General features: G+C 44.0%; 1 protein-coding gene across 2 annotated transcripts in view; it reads right to left on the reverse strand.

The window, feature by feature from the left end:
- Nucleotides 1-22,148, reverse strand: part of CREB3L2 (cAMP responsive element binding protein 3 like 2) — a 112,695-nt gene that overhangs the window by 25,627 nt on the left and 64,920 nt on the right. For both annotated transcript variants that reach the window (XM_013050021.2, XM_004741690.3), the window contains exons 3-5: nt 6,518-6,693; nt 4,948-5,035; nt 1,241-1,425 (exon numbers count right to left, since the gene is read on the reverse strand). In XM_013050021.2, coding sequence (XP_012905475.1) covers nt 1,241-1,425; nt 4,948-5,035; nt 6,518-6,693 — 449 coding nt within the window. The remainder of the gene's footprint in view (nt 1-1,240; nt 1,426-4,947; nt 5,036-6,517; nt 6,694-22,148) is intronic.

The following is a 22,148-nucleotide window of genomic DNA, read 5'->3' on the forward strand; positions in this document are numbered from 1 at the left end:
CATCATAGAATGATGAAGCTGAGCGCCAACAACATCTGAGCCCCATATTCAAGGTCATGGAACACTCCAAAGAAAAGGCATCTCTCAAATCATAGCTTGTGATCAAGACTGAGACTGAATTAATACACACGGAATACTGTAATACAACTCAAGGTGCATTCAGAATCTAGGGATAGAGACACATGAGTGTGTGTGATAAGGAAAGGCTTAAGGGTAGGAGGGGAGACTGACATTGGGTTTAAAAGGAAGGGGATGATTTACACAGAGAGAGGAGGGCATTCCAAGCAAAAGGCAGTATTCTGAAAAGCACTTGAAGATGCTGTCCTGTCTAGAATGGATAGGAAGTTGTTGAAACAGCAAAAGGTCAAGGTGCCCAGTATATAGTAGAAGTACTGGGGTTTGATACCAAGAGCTAATTAAGAAGCGCAAACAAGACACTGTAGGGGTGTGACACTGGGAGGACTTCCTAACATGGCCACAGATCCAGAACTCCGTGGGGCACACTGACTTTACACCGTCAAAATTATATTAACCGAGAGATGATTCTTACAAAATTTTTAAATATCTCATCTCATTCAAATGTTCTCTATGTGATATAAATTCAATACGGTTGATAATAATTTTATCATTCTTCAGATTTCATAGAAATCAATGAATTCTTCAGAATAGTAAAATGTTAATTCTCTGTCTCTATTTTTATCGGGGACAAGGTGCCCTTATACACATTAGGGATGAATGATGACTCGTGCTTTCGAACACAAGTCTCTGGGTTGGGAGTTGTACCACAGGCAAGAAAGGGTTAAACTATACTTTTGAGCTTTCAGCAACAAAACATTTCATCTCGGACAAAGTTTTAGGTTCATCAAAGACTGCTTATTTGAAAAACAAGTTATTTCCTATCATAGGCCACAGGATTACCAAAAGTGATGGTAAGTATCTGGGATGTGATTTTGAGGAGGAAGACAACACAACAGTGTGACCCCTTCTGCTCTGGCTGCGTCCAATGAAACAAACAAGCGGTAACGGGCATGTGCACCGGGAAAGGGCAGAGGATGGTGTTAGCATGGCGAGATCAATAGGCAGGTCTTAAAAAGTGTTCTTCAAGGTGGCTATCACCCTGCTTTAGCAACTAAACCTAAGAGTTCCTTACAAGAACAAGTGTCAAGTGGCCTTGAAGGACACCCACTCCCAGCGAAGCTCCAAGGGACCAAAGGGTAAGGGCTGCCGGCGAAATACTCACGTGAGGGGCCGTGAGGAGAGGGGAGCTGGACAGGGCCGAGGGGGCCCGCGCCACGGCTCTGGCAGGGCTGTGGGTCTGCGGCAGGCCGAAGGGGTGCAGGCGGGGGTTGGGGCTCAGGCTGCCCTCCGAGTCGCTGCTGTGGCTGCTGGGAGGGGTGGGGGGTAAGTGCAGGTGCTCCACGGAGGCTGAGGGAAAGAAAGCGGGTTTCATCCATCAGACAGCAATGAAGCAGGACCCGGAGGTGGTCAATCGGCTGCACGTCCACACAGCCCAACGCGGGTCAGCTGAACAAAGGGATGGAGATGCTGCGTGTGCGGATAGGGGAAGATCTCCAGTGTATTTTGTTAGGGGGGAGGGGGTAACATCAAGGTGCAGAACGGTATATAAAAGAGTCCTCCTTTTGTATGAAAGAGGCGAGCAGGTGAATACAGACTCCTATTTGTTTGTCTCTGCATAAAGAAACATGGGAAATACATAAGAAATCAATAAAATTCCGACCTCTTGGGGGCTGGGGGAAATTAGGGTAAACCGTTAGGGTAAACCGTGGCAGGGTGCATAACTTCTCACTGTATTTGCTTCTTATCATTTATATCCTTTGACTTGTGAACCACGTTAATGGATCAGGTGCTTAAAAAAAAAAAAATTAGCAAAACATGGAGCCCGAGAGCATTCCCAAAGGCTGCTTTGAGAAAAGCTCATTTGTTTCTGAAGGAATGTGCATGGCAGGGCCCCCAGGCAAGACGCCTGACATTCTTCCTTCAGAAAATCCTAAATCCATCTGTAGCTAGGTAGGGAGGCACTGGAAAAGCGGTGCGTGTGTGTCTGGGTGTCTGTGTGTGTGTGTCTGTGTGTGCGCGCGCGTGCGTGCTGGGGGAGCCTTGCTGCTCCACAGTCCCTTCGCCTCCCCTCAGGGAGTCACAGACAGGCTGTCTGCTGGAACGTGTGAGCCACAGTCGGTGTCATCAGTCACACATCTCCAGGGCAGCGGGGATGGGCTCCAGAAGGCACAATCCACTCTGAGTTCAGACTTATGGACAAAAGAGCTCTCCTTTTTCTGGTCTCCTTTCTATTCCTGCTAAGCTGAAGCACCTTGAGAGGCAGGCACTGGTTCTGAGCCAAGGGGCATAACCTTGGGTAAGCTTTTCACCCCACACTGCTTCGGGGCCCCCAGGACAACCGAGCCCTTTAGTACCAAAGGGGCAGCTCGGCCGGAGGAGAGCTTGGGGTCACAGAAAGGCTTCAGCCTCCTCTTCTCTCCTGTAACCAGAGACCACCTGAGGTGGGAAGGGCCTTCTGAGACACAAGTGACCCACCAGATCCCACCCAGAGCCAGTCCTGTGCCGCCCTCCCTGCTGTTCACAGCACACAGCTCTTTCTCTGCGCCTTCCTCTCTTCGTCTTTTTCTAACATAGTACCTTCACTAGATCCTTCCCCTTTTCTCTGACAAAGTCTTGCCAAAGAGCCCCCTGGGCTTTGTACAGTCTGCGGGCACTTCGAAAGCCAAGGAATATTCTAAAATAATCCTTGCATCTCTAATGCCAACATCGCTGCCAACGGTTCCAGGGGCCTTAAATATGCTTCTCCCCCCACCCTGCCCCTGCCCAGAACAGAGTCCTGAGAGTGTCAACCAAGGTGTCCAATGGCTTCAACAAAGAGGCCATTGGACCGAGGTGTCTTTCATGCTGTGGTCTATGTGAACAAACCAAGATCGATGCCTGTAGACACATCAAGGTTACCAAATTGAAACCCAAGGGCAACCAGTCATAGAGAACCAACTAGGCTTTAAACAACAGCCACTCAAGGATCTCCTAACTTTGCTTCCAACAAAGTATCAAAGTCTCTCCTGAGTGCCCAATGGTGGAAGACTCCCAACACCTTGTGGTTTGGCGCTGCCAATTTGAATACACTTTTTCTCCAATAAACTCCTAAAAATGTTAATATGCCTCAGTTTATCTTTTAACAATGGTGGGAAAAACCACCACCACCACCACTACCACAAAACCCAAGAGCAAAACCTATCAGGGGCTCCTGCTGTCTGCCACACCGTGCTGTTACATTTAGAACTAGCCAACTGCACCTAGAGCTTACTTGCCCCTCTCCCTTAGCATAGTCCAAATTATTTTAATATTTTTTTCTTTTCCAAGCAGAAGGTGCTCTACAAAAAAACAGAACTGGCACATCAGGAAAAGTGAGAGAAACTCAAATTTCCTTGTTCCTGCTTATTAAGAGCTTCTGACCTGGCTCTAGGTGCCTCGGTATCAGATTTCTAAATATCACTTGAAATACCAGTCTCAGATTACTTGAAAGGTCTGGGGACAGCAAGCTACTTTGCCTAGAAGCTCCACTGCTTCTAAGATATTGAATTTCCTCCTCTCTGTTTATCTAGGATAATGAGGAAGGACTGCCCGCCACTTACTTTACTCTTGAAATGTTTCTTCTCTAGTGATCCCTGAGTCTGAAGCCTGAACCATCATTGTTACAGTTAGGACACTTTCTGAAGCATATGGCAACATAAACTAAAAGAGCAAGATGTATTGAATAGTCTTCATGAAAAAGAAAGGAATTACTTTAGAACAGTTAAGTAAGTGGAAAGCACTAATGGAGACCACTCCGTGGAAAGATATAGCGTTTCTAAATGGGTTCTAGTCGATATTGTTAATTTCAAAAATGTAATCGTTTCTTACTGATAACAAAGGCAAATACCAGCCCTGATTAAACTGTCACAGATAAAATCCCGAGTTCCTAGCAGAATGAAGGGCGTTATGCTTTCAGGAGAACTGCTCATTTGTAACACCCACACATTTTCTATGACAAACGCAAACATGACTTTCTTGTTTGTCGACCACACTAACAAACTGTCCTAATCTCATCCAGAAGACATCAATAAAAAGATGATGGTAGGTCTGGAGGCACAAAATTTAAAGCACAGGGCCCACGCAGGGGTATCTCCATTTTTAAAAAGGCCAAAAAAGCCTCCTTAGACTTTATGACACTTGTTGGCGGGGGGTGGGGGGGTGGTCAGTGTTCAGGATTCCCCAGTATGGGCTTCATCTGAGAACAAGAGGGAGAAGTCAGAAAGAAACTGATGCAAAGAAAGAAAAAGTGAAAAGTATGACACCTTAGAATACGACATTGGAATGCATGAACTAATTTGTAACTAGGAAAGAGGCTCCTTGTAACTACTGTCCTCCAAAGCCAGCATTTAAGAACAGTGGATGATCAAATCATGGATTCACTTGACAAAGGGTTTAAACTGAGTTGCTTTAAACAGGCCAGGTGCCTTTGTGGCTATTTGTCTATTGGCCTCTACTGCGCAGGCCCGCAGAACAGAGAATGGGGCTTGATTCATACATTCACACCCAGAAAGGCAACACTTGCCTTGTTCACCAGCACCCAAGTCATAGCTGACCATAAAAGTTTGGGGAAAAAACACCTCTGCTAGGAGTAAAAGTAAAATACAAGACTTAGCATAAAAGCCTTAAGCATATACAAATATTTAGATAAAAGATTTAACCATGTGACACAGAGGGGAAATTAAAATTTAGCTTTCCTCATTTGTATTTAGAACCAAGGGTTTTGAGAGCAGAGCTATTTCAGAGAGCAGGCGATGCCTGTGCTACATGTGAACGCCAGCACTCTCTCCCACACCCCCTTTCTCCGCACCCCCCCATCCGGGACCCCAAGGAAGCCAGGAAGAGCAGACGGACCTTCTTTCGGAGAGAAGTTGAGGAACTGATCCACTTCATGGGGCTCCAGCTTGATCTTAGGTATAATGGTCTGGCACGAGGAATCAACCTAGAGGAGGAATTTCAAACAGTTTTTAAAAACCAGGAACAAACCTAGAGGGACACCAGGGGAGCGGCTTGTCATCCAACCATGTGTCTCCCTCTCTGGGCAGCCCCACTTCTCCGGGCTGAGCGCAAGCAGGCTCTTTCTCTGACAGGCAGGCGGCTTCCTTCTTAGACTTTCTCTCACCGCCTAACCTGGCTCTTCAGCAGACCGAGCGCTCGGGATTCCGAAGTTAAAAAACCAGGCCTTCTCTTTCTTTTGTTTTTATCATAATATAAATACCATAAAATAGTCTGGCAACTTTGAAAAGGGCCACAGGCCTCCAATAGTTTGTCCTACAGCAGGAGCTGCCTGAACCAAACAGTCTGTGATCCCCCCCAGGCTTCCTCGGGATTGAGAGTGTCGAACCATGAACACTCACTACAGAAGGAAGAAAAGGTCTCTGGCCTATGCGTGGAGCGAGGCCAAGACCCTGGCCTTGCTTAATTACACACTAAAAAATCAACCGAACTGACATCTCATGGTTCGAGAAGACTGAGAGGCACTCTCGAAGCCCAGTGCAATGAACAGAACCAGGCCGCCCATGAGAAAGGAATTCTAGAGCGCCGCTGTAGTGGGGCTCTGTCCACAGCCTCCCACTTTTCCCAGGGGGGTTGTAGAGAGCGCTAAGAACAAGTGTGCATGAAAGCTTTCTACTGCTTCTGTGTGACCTCTTCCTAAAAAGGCACAGGTAGATAGGATGCCTTGCTCAGAGAAGTTCTGACTTAACATCAGTGGAGCCATTGTTTATAAACCTTTGGCTTTGAACTTTAGGAAATTCAGGACTGGCTTTCAACATCTGGAAGAAGATGTCCACGTATGATTCTGGCCCACCACTGGACACTGGAAATGCCTGGAGAGAAGGTGGGGTAGGCATGTGGGCATGGAATCCAACAAGAAAGAAATGCCCAATTTAGGATGTTTTCCACGTGTAATACAATAAAAGCTGGCAGGTGGGAGATCCCCAAGTTGGGTCAGAGCAACTCCACATTGCACAAGGAGAGGAAATCATAACACAGGAAACAACACTTCCCTCAGCGCCGGCATACAAGCCAAGGATTGCATCATCATTTAGTCCCTCTCTTTCCACTGGCCTAAAAATCGATCCCATGAGGAGTTTGATTTTTTGTTTTTTCTGTTTTTTTAAACCATGGATATCGGTCTATTTATCTTAATTTTGTAACAGCAGTCATCGGAAAAATGAAAGCAGACTTGCTACCAGTTTTCTGAACAATGCCTTTAAAGGAAGTGGCATAATCAATGCCGATCCCAAATCAACACAGCCTTGATATATACATACACACATATGCAGCCTCTAGATCCCCCGAAACATCTAGAACCTGAAGCATCTAGAACCCCTAGCTCCAAAAATGGTTAAATGCCTTATTGGAGAATGAGGATGCATGTCTTTTGATCCAATGTGTGTGTAGGGAAGGAAAGTGAGCATACCCCAGTATTCATTTCCAGCGGGGGTTCCTCCTTCTCAAAAGGGGTGGAGATGGCTGTGATGGTCAAAGTGACGGAGGGAACAAGTCCTGGGGGCGGCTCCTCCGTAATCGGCTCTGTCTTGATGGTGGTTGATGGAAAGTCTGTAGACAGGTACCATTTCTCACTTTCCACTTCATCTGTGGGGAGAAGACAAGCACATGTATGAATCTGGTCGGGGGTATCAGACATAAGTAAAACAAGTGACCACTGACCCTGCTCCTCAGAAAAGAGCTCCAACCATAGGTCATGGAGAGTAGAATACGAGGAAATAAAGTGAGGATGTGAGAGAGGAGATAAATGGACAACGAAATGAATGGCCAAGGAAGAATCTACACTTGCATTCGTTGGCGTGGAAGTACGCCTAAAGGGAACCTCAAGGATCCACGTCAAAGAAACCTGCCTTCCTGGTCAGGGTCGGAAGGAGGCTGGGTGGACGGGAAACAGGACAGGAGGAAGAATCTCCATGTGTGATGTTGTGTACTTTTTGGTTTTCAAATTGAGTGACTGTGTTATCTATTTAAAAGTAAATAAGCACATTTTTAAAAGATTTATTTATTTGTTTATTCGAGAGAGAGCGTGGGGAGGGGAGGGTCAGAGGGAGGAGAGACACTCTCAAGCGGATTTCCCGCTGAACACAGAGCCTGACATGGGGCTCGATCTCAGGACACTGACACCAGGACCCGAGCTGAAATCATGAGTTGGATACTTAACCATGGCTTAACTGAGCCATGTAGGTGCCCCAATAAGTACATTTAAAATTAAGAAACAAATGGTGTGTAACCAGAGTCTCAGGAGAGAGGGCTGGGGACCATGGTGAGGTGGGCTCTGTTCTTCTCCCAGTGGACAGTTACTTGTTTTCTTTTTCTTCTCATGCCCCCTATTGTTGTCCTCTGGTTTCCCTACAATCCCAGTTATGCCTTAAGCTTGACCTAGACCTCCAGAACTTTAACTTAGCCCTCTGTGAAACTTCAGAGTTTGTAACAAACTTCTGCCTTTACTGAAATGGACCAAATATCTAGAGGAAAGAGCCGGAAGCGTGGATCTTGGCTTGCTACTGGCTTTCATAGTGATCACAGGCCTAGAGATCAGGACAAAGGAACAAGAACAGACAGAAGCACCTCTACAGTCAACATGCATTCTTCTAGGAGCTCATGTTCACCTGTTTCTTACCAAATTACTTCTGAGCCACTAGCCAAGCACAGCCCTGGAAAAAGAGGGAGACGGGCAGAAAAGACAAGACAAGGGGATTGCAAACAGGTGCAGAACAAGAAAAAACAAGTCAGAAATTCCCAAAGTCAGCATTCCTCACCTGAAACCATGTTTACTAAAATGAGGCAAAAATAAAGCAAAGATACATTCCTTGCTTTGTGAAAATGTTTAAACACACACACACACACACACACACACACACACAGGGTTAGTGAATGATTACTATACAGAAGAGCAAAGTTGTTCCCATTAGGAAATAATTCTACACTCAAGAATTGGACTCAGTGGGAACTCAAGCTTTCTTAAGGAAAGGTTTGTGAAAATCGTTTAAGAACTGCTAGACATGGGAAAAGAGTGGGCACAGAAGCGAAAAACGAGAAGTTCACAATTATTAAAATTGCGCTTCCTAAGCAACTTTCTTGAAACTCAAGAAAACATTAGATGCACATGTACAAAGGAGAATGATGTGCCCCCTTAAATTGAGTTTGTATCTGACTTGATTAATTATTCCAGCCCTGTATTTCCTGAGGCAAAGTAAAGATGGGCAAGACTTGTGTGGGCAGAAGATGTTTTCCTTTTGGAACTGGTTCTAAAAAGCTGCTGAATGCTATGGTGTGATGGGAGAATTTCCATCATTCGCAGGGGGCTCACCGCGTCCTGGCTGAGGGGGAGGGGGAGGAAACAAAGGGTCTTTTGATGGCAGCCAGAGGAGAGAGACCACGTTGGACTTGACACAGAATTCTGCTGGCCACATGGGCTCCCTGCACAACTTAGAGAAGCAACTGGATGAAGAGCCAAAAGAAGATTCTAATGCCTCTTCCAAAATGAGCTTAAGAACCAGAAAATTCTGTCACCAGCGAGGAAGACTCACTCAGGACAGACAGATCTGGGGAAGAGCTGGAGAGACAGAGGACACAGATTCCACTTTCTCTATTCGGCAATGACATGTGGATGCCTTTTCCTTTGTGAAGTCAACACTTACAGCCTGTTCACACGAGCAGCATTTATCCCTGCCAGAGACTGGAAGGGAGATAGCGAGATGCAATGCAGCCTCAGCGTATATTAAAATTAACAGTAAGGAGCCATCGCTGAGAAAAGGTCCCACCAGGAAATTGTGAAATAAGGCCAGATCCTCGGGCTGTGCACTTATGACTACTATAATGAAACTTACTTCACAGGGGGGGGGGAGGCAAAAATAAAAACAAAAACAATACAGAACTATAAGACAAAATAAAGACAGGTAATGCAATCAGTTCTTCTTGTGTAGCTAAGTCATCCTCAAACATGGGACAAGATAGTTGATATTCTTTTTTGTTGTTGTTGTTAGAGAGAGAGAGCGAGCGAGCACAGGCAGACAGAGTGGTAGGCAGAGGCAGAGGGAGAAGCAGGCTCCCTGCCGAGAGCCCGATGTGGGACTCGATCCCAGGACGCTGGGATCATGACCTAAGCCGAAGGCAGCTGCTTAACCAACTGAGCCACCCAGACGTCCCGATAGTTGATATTCTTAATGCTCAATGTCCTGCGAGCCTATTTTAAAATTACATATAATTTTAAAATAGGCTCGCAGGACATTTATATATATTATCTATAATATTTATACATATAGCTTATAGATATTATATATAATTTATATTCATATATAAATATATGTATATTTATATATATGTATAAAATCATTGCTATATCAGGAATGGAGACTGAAGGACAAACAATGATACTTGAACTACGAAGTAAAACCTCCTCTCTCAAAGACACTGAACTCTTCCAAGTGAGAAGCCCAGGCAAGTGGCCTCTCTTCCCGTGAGCTTTGTTGAGGACAAAACACCGGTGTTGCCTTTGTGCTTCCACTTCAATAAAGTAATTTATTACTCTAACTTGAAGATGATGTTTGAATTAGAAAGAAGGTTAAGGCCATCGAGCTCAAATACATCATTTTCTTTTTTTTTTTTTTTAAAGATTTTATTTATTTATTTGACAGAGAGAAATCACAAGTAGATGGAGAGGCAGGCAGAGAGAGAGAGAGAGGGAAGCAGGCTCCCTGCTGAGCAGAGAGCCCGATGCGGGCCTCGATCCCAGGACCCTGAGATCATGACCTGAGCCGAAGGCAGCGGCTTAACCCACTGAGCCACCCAGGCGCCCAAATACATCATTTTCTAATGAGGAAGTGGACACACAGATCCAGACTGCATGGTAAAATAGTGACCGTCCCAGATTTCTGCATTTCCAACCAGTAGTCCTTCCATCCAAGAAACAACTAAAAATGTAAATAAAGATTTGTGCACAGATATGCTTACTGTAGCATTATTTTAATCACAAAACACTGAAAAGAACCAAAACAGTAAAGACCAAGGGCAAGGTGAACAAATTATGATGCATCCACACGTGAAACATTTATGTGGATAATAATATTACACATGCCAAGTCTTTTTAATAACAAGGCAAAGAAAGATTTATTATAAAATATTAAGAAAAAATCTACATACCCCTTTATATATTATTAATGAAGAACTGAAAGGAAGCATATCAAAATGGTAAAAATATCTCTAAAGAATAATCCAGAACATGAATGACTTTTTTTCCCCCTTTAGATTTTATATGATTTCCCAGATTTCCTGTACCAGGATATACTGTTCCTGGATAATCATATTTGGATATGGCCTGCTTTCTCTGCCTGCTCTGTTTTATGACACCTTATGATGGTAATTATTAGATAGAGGCCCCAGTGGCTCAAGGGGGGCCCACTCAGAATCCCTTGACTCAACAAGAGTCAATAAGTACCTTCATGTTTGTTATAAATTGCATAATTGGCCTCAGGTCTATACTCACCTCTCTATCCATGACCACTGCCATGTAGTTTTGCAGTGCCTTCCCACTGTGGACTAATCCCCACCTCGGTCTGGCCACATGACTTGCTTTGGCCAAAGGGATGTTGGCTTCCTAACATAAGTAAGTCTTAAAATGCACTTGCACAACTGGACTTACACACTTGTGCTTTTGACATCCTAATTAAAGTATGTGCCAGGACAATCTACTGACCCCAGGAGAAGGAGGACAGACACGTAAAACAGCATTTGGCCCACAAAGGAGCCTGATCAAGATCAGCTAATTCCCAGCCAACTCAACATTCACTCAATTCAACATATGAGCGAATCTAGTTGAACCTAGGAAAATCACTCGACTGTCTTCTAGCTAAAGCAGCTGAACTCCAGCCAAGGCACAGATATATGAGCTATAATAACAAATGACTGTGGCTGAAGCTAGAGTCTTGGAGTGGTTTGTTACACAGTGACCTAGCTGGCTTATACAATCTAGCTGAATGTGTATACATGTAATTAAATCCATTACATCAGAACCCATTGCAACAAAAGAGCTGCACTTACTTGCCATAATTCTTCTAAACCATCATTTGTGAACCATACCAATAAATTTGTAGAGTGACTGATTAGATCTACCTACCAGTCCCATCATAAAATAAATGACTGCATACAGAACAAAGTCAGCCAGTATGAAGTTTGGTGAGAACAGCGTTTCATTGGCAGATGACATTAGAGAGAAGTTCATCCTAAACTACAAAGTGTTGGCTTGTTCTCTGTTTCTCCCTAAAAATAAATATAAAATCAGAGAACACAAAATGACAAATGTAACCTATGAGGCAGGGTGTGAACAAAGGGCAGAGTGAAAGGAAGTGAGCAGAACACATATTACAATTTTCCACATGATCTTATTCTTGTAGTTTGACTTTACAGGCAAAAAGATCAGTAGAGCCACCATGGCTTAGAACTGGAATTATCCTTAGATGTTCGAGTTATTGGCTAAACTACAAAAACAAGAGTCAATACACTCTACACTCCCTAATTTCTAAAACCTGAAGCTCAGATATTGAGTGGAAAAAAACCATTTTCCCCCCCTTAAATTGTGTTTACATTGCTTTAAAGTTTCACTTTGGAAGGAAAACATTACCCAATAACTAAGGTCAGTAGCGCATACTGCGGGAAATAAGAACAACCCCCATATCATCCGATTTTATTTATAAACAGCGTCCTGTCAAAGGTCAAGCTCAACTGGCACGTTTCCTCAGCATCACAACTTAGCTATCAGCAAGGAAATAAAAACAAGCCACTGTCTCCTGGTGGTGAACAAGTCCTCCCCATCCAAGGACAAAATGGCGCCGCTGTGAGAAATGGCGCTAGACTCTGAGACTATTCCCACAGCAGGGTGCCCAGAGGGGCTAGAAAAGACACGGGAGGGAAACCAATGTGGAGGCAATACCCTATTGCCCATTCTCAATCATTTCCATATATATTGTATAAACAACCGTAATGAACAGACCCTCATTCCTCAGGAAGAGGGGGAAGAAAAAAGATCAAACTCTGAATCAGGAGTGGGCAGTATCTTTACAAATATGTTACCTATTTTATGTTTATATACATATACACACATGTGTATATACAGTGTGTGTGTGTGTGTGTATTCTTAAAAAGCAAAATCCAATGGGGCCGATATCCCTTATAGGATATACGTCGAAATATCCACTGGCTATTTATAGAACAGGGCTAACGTGAAAAGGAAATTCTGTCAAGCCTGCCTCATCTAAATCCCTCAGCGTTTGATAACCTTGTTTGCTCTTTGACATTTTCAAAGGAGTTGGGAAATCTTGACGGGGTTTTTTTTTTTTTTTAAGGCTTTAGTGTCATAGTTTATTGACATAACAAATAAACTTATTTGCTCCCCCAATGGGAATCTTATGGAGGGTTTTTATTTTTTAATTTTTTATTTTTTATAAACATATATTTTTATCCCCAGGGGTACAGGTCTGTGAATCACCAGGTTTACACACTTCACAGCACTCACCAAAGCACATACCCTCCCCAATGTCCATAACCCCACCCCTCTTCTCCCAACCCCCCTGCCCCCAGCAACCCTCGGTTTGTTTTGTGAGATTAAGAGTCACTTATGGTTTGTCTTCCTCCCAATCCCATCTTGTTTCATTGATTCTTCTCTTACCCACTTAAGCCCCCATGTTGCATCACCACTTCCTCATATCAGGGAGATCATATGATAGTTGTCTTTCTCTGCTTGACTTATTTCGCTAAGCATGATACGCTCTAGTTCCACCCATGTTGTCGCGAATGGCAAGATTTCATTTCTTTTGATCGCTGCATAGTATTCCATTGTGTATATATACCACATCTTCTTTATCCATTCATCTGTTGATGGACATCTAGGTTCTTTCATAGTTTGGATATTGTGGACATTACTGCTATAAACATTCAGGTGCACGTGCCCCTTTGGATCACTACGTTTGTATCTTTAGGGTAAATACCCAATAGTGCAATTGCTGGGTCATAGGGCAGTTCTATTTTCAACATTTTTGAGGAACCTCCATGCTGTTTTCCAGAGTGGCTGCACCAGCTTGCATTCCCACCAACAGTATAGGAGGGTTCTCCTTTCTCCGCATCCTCGCCAGCATCTGTCATTTCCTGACTTGTTGATTTTAGCCATTCTGACTGGTGTGAGGTAATATCTCATTGTGGTTTTGATTTGTATTTACCTGATGCCGAGTGATATGGAGCACTTTTTCATGTGTCTGTTGGCCATCTGGATGTCTTCTTTGCAGAAATGTCTGTTCATGTCCTCTGGCCATTTCTTGATTGGATTATTTGTTCTTTGGGTGTTGAGTTTGCTAAGTTCTTTATAGATTTTGGACACTAGTCCTTTATCTGATATGTCGTTTGCAAATATCTTCTCCCATTCTCTCAGTTGTCTTTTGATTTTGTTAACTGTTTCCTTTGCTGTGCAAAAGCTTTTGATCTTGATGAAATCCCAATAGTTCATTTTTGCCCTTGCTTCCCTTGCTTTTGGCGATGTTCCTAGGAAGATGTTGCTGCGGCTGAGGTCGAAGAGGTTGCTGCCTGTGTTCTCCTCAAGGATTTTGATGGATTCCTTTCTCACATTGAGGTCCTTCATCCATTTTGAGTCTATTTTTGTGTGTGGTGTAAGGAAATCGTCCAATTTCATTTTTCTGCATGTGGTTGTCCAATTTTCCCAACACCATTTATTGAAGAGGCTGTCTTTTTTCCATTGGACATTCTTTCCTGCTTTGTCGAAGATTAGTTGACCATAGATTTGAGGGTCTATTTCTGGGCTCTCTATTCTGTTCCATTGATCTATGTGTCTGTTTTTGAGCCAGTACCATGCTGTCTTGATGATGACAGCTTTGTAATAGAGCTTGAAGTCCGGAATTGTGATGCCACCAATGTTGGCTTTCTTTTTCAATATCCCTTTGGCTATTCGAGGTCTTTTCTGGTTCCATATAAATTTTAGAATTACTTGTTCCATTTCTTTGAAAAAGATGGATGGTACTTTGATAGGAATTGCATTAAATGTGTAGATTGCTTTAGGTAGCATAGACATTTTCACAATATTTATTCTTCCAACCCAGGAGCATGGAACATTTTTCCATTTCTTTGTGTCTTCCTCAATTACTTTCATGAGTAATGGACATCCCTGTCATGTTCCTGACCTGAGTGGAAAAGCTTTCAGTTTTTCTCCATTGAGAGTGATATTTGCGGTGGGTTTTTCATAGATGGCTTTGATGATATTGAAGTATGTGCCCTCTATCCCTACACTTTGAAGAGTTTTGATCAGGAAGGGATGCTGTATTTTGTCAAATGCTTTTTCAGCATCTATTGAGAGTATCATATGGTTCTTGTTCTTTCTTTTATTGATGTGTTGTATCACACTGACTGATTTGCGGATGATGAACCAAACTTGCAGCCCTGGAATAAATCCCACTTGGTCGTGGTGAATAATCCTTTTAATGTACTGTTTGAATCCTATTGGCTAGTATTTTGGTGAGAATTTTCGCATCTGTGTTCATCAAGTATATTGGTCTATAGCTCTCTTTTTTGATGGGATCCTTGTCTGGTTTTGGGATCAAGGTGTTGCTGGCCTCATAAAATGAGTTTGGAAGTTTTCCTTCCATTTCTATTTTTTGGAACAGTTTCAGGAGAATAGGAATTAGTTCTTCTTTAAATGTTTGGTAGAATTCCCCCAGGAAGCCTTGATGGATTTTTGATGCAAAAAGCTCTTAAAGGAAGAAATGCTAAGGCTGGGTTCTGGAGGCTGGGAGAAGGGAAAGCATTGATTGAATGTGTTGGAATCCTATTAAACAGCAGCCCACCACATGTTGGAATGAAAGGTAGAGGCCTGTCTGTCCATGGTCCTCTCCCTGAGAGCCTTGACCCTGAAACAACCTTCAGTCATGAGTGATTGGATGAAGTAGTGAAAACAGTAAAAATAGCAAACACTCCTCTGTGAGTGTTTACTATGTGTGTAAGTATTGGTCTAAGAGCTTTACATATTTTAATGTAATCCTAAGAGCAGCCAGGTAAGGCAGGTGCATCTAATTACACATAATTAGAGATTAAGTGACTCACCCCAAGTCACCCAGTTGGTATGGGGCAGACCTGGGATTCTCACCCTCTTCTCTTTGTCCCTCTAGTATATTGCCAATCAGTGATTTTAATCTCCAGCAAAATTGAGTGTAGTCAATTAAAGTGTTTGGAGCCCATAATTAGCCACTACTAAAATGCAATATTGGTTCTTGCTATCTTCACCTCGGTTTGTATAGAATTCAGACCCCAGTGTTCCTGAGGTAGATTCCCAGGCTAAGACCAATGTTTTCAGTATTCACTAGGTGCCAGGCACTGTTCTCAGTGCTTTCATGTATCAGATGGACCTCTGGGATCAGCACGATTTCTCTCGAGCACTTCCCTAACTCTGTGTCCCTTCTGTGCCTGCGGATGGAGAACCCCTTTCCCTTACTGCCGTCATTCCTACGGCAGCCAGCTGGCGCGGTATATATTTAATTCTGCAGTCACCTGCTTAAAGGTAATAATATTTATTTGGTGGTTACTAACTGCCAGGCCCTGTTGTAAATATTTAATACACGTTAATTCATGGAAGCCCCACCACAGCAGTACGAGGCATGTACTAGTATCATTATTTTCATTTTAGAGATCAGGAAAGTGACACGAGAGTTGAGCAATGTGCCTAAGCTCACCCCATTAGTAAGTGGCAGGGTCCAAGTTCAAATTTAGACAGTTTGACTCTAGAGATGAGCAGGCATTCTGCATTGAGCAGCTCTGGTCCTCCTCTCAGACACCATGCTTAGAGTATGATATAAATAAATACCTGTGGAAGGCATGGTTGACTTCAAAATATTTAAGACACACAACAACCTCTCCTGTACACTTCTTTTCCCTAAGTAAAGTAATGACTCTCATGTGTGAATATCCAAAGTCATCTCAATTGCTAGATGAATGTCCACATTGTTTTCTGTTGCTATTCTAGCATTGCAGGGATTAGGCAAAGAAGTCACTCATTCATTCATTCTTTCTTTTCTTTTTAAAAGGGAAGCCTCATTATTCTTCCTGCCTATTAGGAAAAGAAAGCATCACCAAGATACAAGATCACCATCACCAAGAAGGGTGTCACCAAGAGCTTCTGTCATAAGCGCAGGGGCTGGACTCCGAGAGGACAAAGGCTCCTCTGCTTGTCCAACCCTACCTGAGTCTCAGCCTGCCCATGTGAGAGAACCTAGTTCCCCTCTGTGGGGAGATCAGCAACACAACTTCCTTTCTGACCCCTGAATCCACACGCACTACGATGGCTCTGATTGACTGATGCTCTCGTCAGTAGCTCGAACAAAATGTAATGAAGATACAGCTTGTTTGGTGTGTTTCTGTGACTTTCTTTGAGGCCCCACCTCCTTGGAACATCGCAACATCAAGATGTCTTCAACACTGCACGCTGCAAACCCGTCACTTATGACTCATCTCTCCCCTTTATCCCGCATACAAGATCGTGTGCTAATCGGGCCATGGGTTTCAGCCCAATTAGTCCAAACCCCATTACTTCTCTGCCATCCATGTTACACACCTCCCCTTTCCTCCTCCCGGACCCGGGTCCAGGCACACCTTCCGTGCTGTGGCCTCATCCGCCACGTGACATCATTTACTTCTACTCTTCCCCAAAACACCATCCTGCTTTCCTAAAAATCTGTTTTCCCCCAAACCCCAAGTCTCGGCTTCCACCAGGCTTCACAATTACCAGCAGCACTGCTCCTCTTTAGCTCACACACTAGAGTTTTCATTCCCACCTGTGAAAACAGCTCCATAAATTCAGGGTCTCCACACTAAGTCTCCCTACTCAGCCATCCCTTGCCCTGGCTAGCGTGAAAAGCCCAACTCGCTTAATCAGAAGGAAGATAATTATTATGTCCCTAGTCCCACCCTCTCTAGAACCTGGAACCGCCACAGTTACAGTTCCTTATTCCACCCCAAATAAAGCCCCCTCGGCTTGTGCGTGGTAGAAATCTTGTATTCGATCACTTCAGTGCATGTATTTTTTTTTTTTTTTTTTTTTTGCTGAGTCTGTTGGTATTTTATGTGCATTCTAATTTTGTTCTTATTCATCTGGGAGGATAGTGGCCATGTCTAGTTCTCTCTAAACAGACTTCCTCCAGCACTACTAAGCTTTTTCTTTAGGAAGAAGACTGAAATTGAAGAACAAAGCAAATGAGCACCTAGCATCCCGACTTAATTACAAAGGAAGACGACTAAAATAGCATAACTCATGACGATGCCTTCCACATGGTAAGGCACAAGACTTGGTCATTCAAATATAAGCTTTTTTTTTTCCCCTTTCAATCAGAGTATAAAAATATCCACAGACATTTTACTTGGATGTTTAACCTTCTCTCTCTCTCTTCTTCTCTCTCTGTTTTTGTAGAACACAAAACCCTGCCTGGCATGTGGTTAACAGCCTTAATCATGGGGAGAAATGAATGAGCTCAATGCAGGATGTCTTTCTGGTGGTTTTGAAGGCCAAGCCCACATTCTAAAGGGCTGGCAGTTGCGGTTGGCAAGCCCACATGAAGTTCTTTAGCTCTAGCGTTTCAGAGAAGTCTATCGTCAAATTCGGTCCTGAGGATAGATGATTCCTATGTAATCTTAGATCAGTGTTTCTCAACCTCTTGGCAGGCGGGGGTCGTGGTGTGTGTGTGTGTCACAGACTCTTTTGAGGATCTAAAAAAAAGGTATAAATGCTCTCAGAAGAAAAACTGACAAAAGTAGATAGAGCCCCAAATGTTGTATACAATTTTAGGGATCTACAGTCCATCTGAGTCCATGGTAAGTTAACAAGAAGAACAGCACTCACTACATATGCCCCATGGAACTGGCCTGGGGTTCAAGGAGGGAGGGGCGGGGGAGAAGAGAGAATAAGCACGGAGAAAACGAGGAAGGACAGAGAAGAAGGAAGAAGTGGGAGACCGAAGAAGAGACGGTAAAGGGGAGAAAGGGAGAAAAATCCCAATGAACCAGGACAGGGTACTCAGATTGTGTATCACTTTCTTTTAGGTTTAGAGGCAGCTATAGAAGAATTCCAGTTCATCTCAGGAAAACTGAAGAAGGAGCTCTGAATCACTGGCTTTCCCAGGTATAATGAAATGACGGCCTCACTATCCGTCGCTAGAAACAAGGACTCCTCGTTCTGCTTATGCTGTTTTCCCAATGCAAGAGAAAAAGGGTATTAAATTTAATGTGAACAGCAATTTTTTAAAGGCTGCCTCGTGATTCACTGCCTTAAACAGCTACCGCCCTTCTCCAACAGGGAGAAGGAGAGACCACAGACCACGTGGTACAAGGTGTTGGGGGGTCCTGGGGATTGCTCCTCCCTCGAGGCAGATGCAAACTGGGGTTCAAAGGAATAAAACAATGCTGTTCCCAAACATTCGCCCCTTCACATAAAACTCAGGAAAATACAGGAAGCTAAGACCTAGACAAAGCTTTCCCGGGCAAGTTCCCCGTCTACTCATGTACGGTGTTTAACTGTGATTTTGCGGTCCAAATAGTTACTCTCCTTGTTCACTATTCCCTACTGATACAAGGGCTTTTGCTGGCTGAGAAAGGGGGCTCTAACTCAGAGAAATACCAATATTTGAACATGAACGGTGGGTCAGAAACCCTTTGCAAAATATATTTGACTCACTATTAACTGTTCTCAGCAAATTACTAGCACAGGTCTATTGCAGCTCAGGATCTATAAATAGAACAAGGCAGGAGGTGAGGGCACTGAAAGGTGTGTGCTTTGGCCTAATGATAAGAAAGGCTTCCTGGAAAAGATTCCCTGATTCTTTTTCCCCAACACTATTGGCATAGACGGCATGGAGTTCCCCTACGTTGCATTTCTATCAATCACAATTAAAACACAAAGAAAGAAATCGTTTCATCATAGAAGAGAAGGAAACCTGCGTATTTGCAGTCATTTCGCTAGAGATCTTGCTTCAGAAGAATCAATGTCCTAGCCCTCAGGCCTCCCTCTGCTTCCCTCCAGTCACTCCCACTGTTTCAACGCTCCTCTACGCATCCAGGCCCCGGAAGCTCTGCCTCATTCAAGCAACCTTTCCTATGACCTTCCTTGCGCACGTGCTCCCTCTGTCCTGAACTCCTCCAGTTTCATTTCCCCTTGGGACGTTGCTTATATTCTGTCTGGTAAAGCACATGGGGCAGGTGGCATTTTCACTAGACCCTGAGTTACTTAGCGATAGGATCTAAACTTCACTGCTGTGTCCTTTAAGTCTGTAGGTCGGTGTTTGACACACAGCAGGTGTTCAACAAACATCCTCAAAACTGAGGGGAAAGTCCATCTGCCTCGATCATCGAGGCCTTCTCTAGCCTGCATATTCTAGAACAGCCAGGCCACCGAGGGGCTGACAACCCCACAGACACTAATGGTCTCACTATAAGTGTGGCTTTGTGGTTAGGACTCAAGTCACACGGCCTCTGCCCTCTGTTCTTGCTGTGTCCTCTGCCTAGAAGCCTCTTCCTGACATGTCTAGTTCTTTCTCTCATCTCCTGCTGATCTTTGCTCGGACCTTACCTTCCAAGAAGGCTCTGTCTCGCCTATTTAAGATTTCAGTTCCCCCTCCCCTGTTTGAAACCCTAATGTCCTGTTTCTGTTGAAACCCTAATGTCCCATGTGATGGTTTCAGGTGGAGGGCCTTTTGAGAGTGCTTAAGTCATGATGGAGCCCACACAAATAGAAACCATGCCCTTATTAAAGAGACCCTAGTGAGCTCCCTTGTCTCTTTCACCATGCGAGGAAAGCCCAGGAAGTCTGCGACCGGAGAGGGCTCTCACCCAAACCTGCTGGTACCCTAATCTGGGACGTCCAGCCTCTAGAACTGTAAGGAAGCAATTTCTGTTGTTTATAAGCTATCTAGTCTTTTGGGATTTTTGTTAAAGCTGACTAAACGGACTAAGACACCTGCCCACCTCCTCTAGCAATGCCCTACCCCTCCTCCCGGTTTATTTTTCTGTATATTACTCATCACCATCTAATAAACCATATATTTTACTTCGTTCCTTTTCTCATTTTCTACTCCACCCTTATCTCCTAGAGCGTAAACTCTACTAGGGCAGAGATCTTTGTTCACTGTGTTTGCTCTTTTACCCTCAATGCTTAGGACAGTCCCTGGCAGGTGAAGTACAAAGTAGTTACTGGACAGATCGCTATGACGTGAATCTGAAGAGTGAATCATAAAGCATTTATAAAATATCTACTTTTTCTTCCAATGTTTGCTTCTACACAAGACAGCTGCTAGAAGCCAAGAAATACCACCGGATCAAATGCACCCAGCCCAGTGTACCGGCATCATTAGAGACCTAGCAATGCCTGGAAGAAGAGAGCAGGTGTCTTCCCTGACGCCATCACCAGAGATGAGGAATGCGCTTCCTCTTCCGCACCTTCTCCCTTAACAACTGACTGCACAATTAACTCAATGAAGTAACTGCTCATCGGATACCTTCCGAGTGCCAAGCAAGTACCAGGAACACATAATCACACCTGCTCACAGCCGGCTCCAAATAGAGAACAGAAATAAAATAATGGCTGAAATATAAGGGCAAGTGTGACAGTCTCTACAAAAATGGAAAAAATGAAATAAACAAAAAAGGCGCTATGAAAACATAAAGGCTGACAACGTCTGGGGGGAGAGTCCGGAGGACACTGGGTTGAGTCTTGAGGGATCAGTGGGAATGTGACTAGTGGGGCTGACGAGAGGGCAAGAGAAGGCAATGGAAACTCCGAGTAGGGAAGGCCGTGTCCGGCGTGGCGTGGAGAAGTCACTGCCAGAGCCACACAGACGGGGAGCTATGGGACAACGTGGGGGAGGGAGGGAGGATGAGCCCAGCCCACAAAGGACCTCAAAAGCCACACTCAAAGGTTGGCTTCATTCTGCAGAACAATGGAGGACTGTTTGAGATTGTGTAATACGGAATGAATCTGAACAGAAGTGAATATTCTTCATGAATCGTTTCATACCTTCATCCCATCTAACTCCTTGGAGTCCTGACTTTATGAGTACCCTAACTACCAGAGAAATATTTCCACTCATTAGTCCCAGAAACCAGCTGCATTAGATTTGTAGTTTGTCCCTGCGCTCTTAAAGATTATAATCTCAAGCGCATTCGCAGAGTCTAACAGACATATGAAGAATAAACGAACAAAAAGAAAATAATCCCCCGTAAGTTCCACGGGTAGGAACCCACTATCATACGTCATTGGAGCACACGGCCTGGGAAGTTGAGAAATCCTCCCCCAAAATTTCCTGATCACCTAAGGTCCTGCCGGCCTCTTACAGCTCCTGGTTTGGAATAATAGGATTGCAACAGCAGCTAAGAACAATATCTTACTATGAGTTAGGCCCCGGGTTAGGTGCTGGTGCAGAGTTTCATGTTTAATCTTCGCAATAAGACATGGAGTCGACGCTGACTTGTCCTACTTTTATGCACAAGAAACGTAGGGTTTGACCACATGAAGTAGCCTGCCTCTAACTAGTCCCTGACATAGATCTTAAAGTGAGGTCTGGCTGCAGAATACATCACCTTCACCCCACCCTTAGCATGCGTTCAACAATTTTATTGTTGGTTGTATACATTTCTCATGTTCCCGAGAGGATAGGTTCTAGGAGAGCAAGGTGTACATTTTTTTTTCTTTCTATTTCCTTCATTGTCTCACCCGTGAACTCAAGAACCACTAGGTGAATGAATGGCTACACTTTAAGGCACTGATCATACGTGATATAGGAGTTCAGCCATGGAAGACAGTCACTTTCCAGACAAATGGGCAAACAGCTCAACACTCTAAAGCCAAGAAAACTCGATCTTGAACAAATATCATACAGATGGCACTGGCGATGGGCAAGAAATGTCACCTAGAAGGCTCAGTGCCCTGGGAACGCTCACCAAAATCTCATATGCATGTGGTCAAGGGACCAGACTGAATGTGGGTTGACAGGGTGCCCATGAAGGATCTG

Source organism: Mustela putorius, unplaced genomic scaffold (assembly GCF_011764305.1).
Source record: "Mustela putorius furo isolate JIRA1106 unplaced genomic scaffold, ASM1176430v1.1 tig00003845_pilon_pilon_pilon, whole genome shotgun sequence".
NCBI lineage: Eukaryota > Metazoa > Chordata > Mammalia > Carnivora > Mustelidae > Mustela > Mustela putorius.